Source organism: Poromitra crassiceps (genome assembly GCF_964638095.1).
Source record: "Poromitra crassiceps genome assembly, chromosome: 9".
Classification (NCBI taxonomy): Eukaryota; Metazoa; Chordata; class Actinopteri; order Beryciformes; family Melamphaidae; genus Poromitra; species Poromitra crassiceps.
The window spans coordinates 34511939-34516790 of NC_139630.1; the positions used below are offsets into that span (position 1 = coordinate 34511939).

Below are 4852 nucleotides of genomic sequence, written 5' to 3' on the forward strand. Positions count from 1 at the left end.
CATTCTCTCTCTCTCCCTCCCTCTCTCCCCCTTTCTCTGCCTCTCTCTCTCTCCCTCTCTGCCTCTCTCTCTCTCCCTTTTTGTTTTCAAGCTAAACAATCCAACTAGAAGAATAATGCACATGCACATGCATTATTCCCCTAACCCGCATGCACGCACATCGCACGCATGCACACACACACACACACAAGCGCGCACACACACACACGCACACACACACACACACACTGCACAGTGGGTCAGCAAACAAAGCAAAGCAAAAAGTCAGTAGAGGCCTCCATCTAGTGGTGAATAGTTGAAAACACAGGCTGTCCTCGAGAAACTTGTATTGGTGCAGCAAATCCAAACTTTTGTAAACAAAGGGGGTGGGGGGGTGAGAAAAGTGTGCCAATGTAAAAAATAATAATATTCTTTTAATGACTTATGTCTGTAATTGTACTGCTGGCTCATGCAATCTGTAAATTGGACTGTTCACATTTGCCATTATTCCTATGACTTTAGTTTTGAAGTGGTAATGTGCAAGATTCTTCGGTGCTAACCCACATTGTCGTGGTGTTTCTTCACTGCGATTCGCTGTTTTTAACTGCTCAATCTAGTCTGACTCACCTGGTCAAACCTAGTTTGACTCACATATGGGTCAGACTAGGTTTATGAGTCACAGGAAGTGTAAACACAATCAGAACTTCCGATTGTGTTTACACTTCCTGTTAGTCTCTCAAGCCAGAGTGTCTCTTCTACATAAGGTGAATAGGGGTTCCTTGGGGAATCATTCTGGTCAATGCATCAATTATGTTCGTCCTGCCCAGTACATATTCTGCTTGCAAATTCTGGCTGTTTAATGTCTCCTTGCTTATCGACAAACATACACAATGAACAAGACTTAAGACCATTTCCGAGATGTTTGGGTGAACCAATTCATAGGATCTTCCAAGCAGCACATGTTTAAATAAAAATGTAATTTGTATGACTGATTTGCATATGCCTTGTCTTCTTCCACTACAATACACCGCTGGGGGCAGGAGCAAGCAGGGCAAATCAGTAATAAGATCTGAAATGAGAGCTACATGGCTACATTTCCTTTAACCCATTTTTAACCAGGTTAGTCCCTTTGAGATCAAGGATCTCTTTTTACAGGGGACACCTGGAAAAGACTCTAGAATGACCTAATTGCCTTGTGCTATGTTTACTGATAAGCAAGACAACATCAACAACTGCCAAATCTCAGATTCAACTTACATGTGACATCTCCTTTATGTGTCCCAGCGGTGGCAGAAGTCGGGGACCCACTTGGAGCACCTCGCCTCTCGGTTCTGCCTGGACTCGGAGATGGCTCTGGACGGGATGGACTCTTCCCGGATGCTGGTCATCAGCCCCTGTGAACTGAGCGCCTACACACAGAGATGGGACGTCCCCTTTTCCTGACCCCTAACCCCGTGACCTTTCACCTCTATGAGCCTGTGGCTCATAGAGTGAAGAATGCGTGCACACATCCCGCCTACGTGCCGGGTTGGGGGGGAGAAGTTGAGCGGATGGTTGATAAAGATTTGCGCAGATTTCGCTGTTTATTGTGACATAAATTCACGGGCAGCATTTCAGTCTAAGTTGGATCTTCGCCAGGTCATCCTGAGCTAATCCTGACCTGTCAAAGACGTTCAACGATTGAAATGTTGCTGGAGGAAAAGGGAGCGAAGAAGCGCGCGGCTCGTTTTGTCTGCCAAGGAAAGTGTTTACTAAGAGTTTGGGGAGTTTAAACCAAGTGCACCTTAAACCCTGAACTGTCGAAGGCCTGTGTTGGATTGGAAGAAACAAATGCTTGAAGAAAAACAAAACGCAAACCGAATCTTGAGTCTTGTTTTGTCTTGCACAGAAAGTGTCTATACTTTTGAGGATATTCAAGACTCTGAGGCAACCAAGCACACCGTGTTTTTAGGTTAGTTGGTCAAATGTCAGAGACGTTCTTTAGGAAAGCATCAAATTGAAAGCGTCAAATCGGGAGTGTCGATTTGACGTGTTTCCAGTGTATTTCGGCCTCTGTCCTTCCCCTGCTCAAACTCATCCTTCTTGGGACCCGACCAGCAACTCACTGGAGAGAAGAAAACCTCTGAGAAACTGAAACAAATATTTATTTCTCAAATGAATTTGAGCACCGACAGGATGTGCTTTGAGTCAGCGACTCAAAGTGCCAAGATTCATTGCTCAAAGCTGCACTAAGTGTGCACATTGGTGCCCCCTAAAGGCATCAAGGTTTTTCTTTGTGTGATTTGTTGTTTTGCAGACTTCGAAATGAAAAAAATAATAATAAATGTAAACGTCAGGTTAACTGCACACAAGGGGGCAAGGCCAAGGAGGGAAGCCCCAGGAAGGAGCACCAGCGACTGGCCCAACCACTGCTGGAAGGATGGAAGTTGAGACAGAGATAGATGGTGGCAAGTAAATAAAACAGCACAGTGGGGTTGCGTCTAACGACTATTTTCATTGTTGATTAATCTGTCGATAATTTTTTTTACGATTAACTGATTAGTCGTTTGGTCTATAAAATGTCGATCAATGTTTCCCAAAGCCCAAGATGACGTCCTCAAATGTCTTGTTTTGTCCACAACCCAAAGATATTCAGTTTACTGTCATAGAGCAGTGGTTCTCAAATGGGGGTCTGGGGACCCCCAGGGGTCCGTGGCACTTTGCCAGGGGGTCCGCAAAAAGTTTTCAGGAAAATAAAAATAAAAACTTTTTTTTGTGTGTGTGCAAAAGCTTCACAATTCAACTAAAAAAATATTTTATGCTTTAAATCTAAAATGGTTCATTCTAATCTAACAAACCTATCAATTTAAAAGTCAAGCACGTTACCGTGGAAACAATTAAGCTTAGCCCAAAATCACAAATCAGAATGAGGGGGTCCCCGGTATATTTTCTATCTTGTAAGGGGTCCTTGTCTGAAAAACATTTGAGAACCTCTGAGGAGAAAAGAAACCAAAAATATTCACATAAAGAAGCTGGCCTGGAATCAGATCCCCCCCCCCAACAAATTACTCAAACAGATTAATTTAATACAGCAACTTTTGTAATGGATTAATGGTTGCACCTCTACAGCACAGATGGAGAAAGGGCTACAGGTATAGAGACAACAGAAACAAAGAGATCTGTAACAGGGAGGACAGCATGTACTGTAACAACATGCAGCACAACTCAAACTGACTGGAGTCTGGAGATCAAAGCGAGGCCGTTTTCTACTGCACAGCCTTAAGGAAGCAGCTAGGTAACATTGCACGCTCCTGTGAACTACCACCGTGCATGTGTGTTTTTCCACAGCTTACTGAGACATGCTGACATTTTGAGTTTTAAGACGGTTGTTTTTCTCACGTATAAAACACTGGAACAAGCTTTACTCACTTTGGTCCTTCAATTGCTCTAAAATTGCTCATTAGCATCATTAGCAATCCTGTTTAGATTTCAAGGATCATTTTGCCAAGAAAATTATTATTATTATTATTGCAAGGAAATTGTCTAGTTTTGAGGCTACTTCAGATTCTGGAGAGTTAAACAAAACACATCCCATTGGTTAGGCTATATACGTCATTTCAGCGTCTTGCTCAAGAGCACATTGACAGAAAACGGACAAACGTTGTTAAAGAGAACGATCTTGTGTCCTATGAAACAAACACTGAGGCACCTTCATCTTTGTTGTTTCATTCACAAAGCCCAACAGAGACCACAGCACAACTGAAGTTACCTACTACTAGTCTCGCTGGCCAGCCTCCCCTCCCTACCGTGAGAGGAGTCTGGCGCCGCAGAAACAGGCAACTGGGATAAGCCCTCCCCTGCTCTACAGCTGCTCCCCATTGGACCGACTGTTTCAGTTGCTGCCGGATGTCCGCTCCCGGCTTATTACAAGCTCTGTCATTGGCTCCGACCATGTCAATCAGAGCAGCTTCCGCTCCCTCCTCCCTGTGTGTCGCTGTAAATAGTGCCCTGCCGCCTCAGTGAAAACAACAACGCTAACTAGCTAGCAAGCTAACGGCAGAAACCTACACGCTAGCTCGCTGCTACATGCTGAAATGGCAAATTGGATTGTTGGAAACTATTTTCCAAGGGCACTGCCACTAAGTGCTGCCCATCGCAATCCCACTATGGAGACCTGCGGCGCCAGACTCTTCTCACGGTAGGGAGGGGAGGCTACCCACTACTGACCCACAACACGTTTTAATCAGTTTGAACTTTGTGCTGTCTATCATTTTTGCAAGAATGGCTGTCAAATGTCAAATGATGGACTTGTCATTTTGGAACAAAACTCTTGCTTTTCTATGTATCTGACATCACTGAGTGCACCTTTAAGTGTCATTAAACAGCGGTTATGGATGAACACAACTCTATGACAGATTTTGATATTCTGTTTGAGGACTCGTGAATAAAGGTTTTATAATGGCTGATTCTGTTTGATTGAAATGGCTGTGATGTTTGCATACAATTGGGATGGCAGTTGGGAAGAAGCTATTCTTGTGGTGAGAGGTTCTCATCTGACAGACCTCAGTCTCTTGCCGTGGGGGAGTGTCTCGAAGAGTTTGTGGCCGGGGTGGGAGGGATCGGCCACGATTTTATGAGACCGCTTCAGTGTCCTTGCTGTGTGCAGGTCCTGAAGGCATGGCAGGTTGCATCCGATCACCTTCTCAGCACAGTGGATGATGCGCTGCAGTCTGTTGTTGTCCTTGAGAGTGGCAACAGCGTACCAGACGGTACTGCAGGAGGTAAGGATGGACTCAACAATGGATGTGTAGAGGTGCACCATCGTTGCCCAACCCTTGGCACTTTGAATTTCTTCGGCTGCCGCACCAAGTACTACATCCTCTGCTGTGCCTTC

The 4852-nt window shown here is 44.7% G+C and overlaps 1 protein-coding gene across 4 annotated transcripts in view; it reads left to right on the forward strand.

Moving 5' to 3' along the window:
- The window catches only part of galnt14 (UDP-N-acetyl-alpha-D-galactosamine:polypeptide N-acetylgalactosaminyltransferase 14 (GalNAc-T14)), a 238282-nt gene extending 234546 nt beyond the window's left edge, over positions 1–3736 (forward strand). For all 4 annotated transcript variants that reach the window (XM_083643646.1, XM_083643648.1, XM_083643647.1 and 1 more), the window contains exon 15: positions 1264–3736. In XM_083643646.1, coding sequence (XP_083499772.1) covers positions 1264–1422 — 159 coding nt within the window. In that variant the 3' untranslated portion in view covers positions 1423–3736. The remainder of the gene's footprint in view (positions 1–1263) is intronic.
- The last annotated feature ends 1116 nt before the right edge of the window (positions 3737–4852 follow it).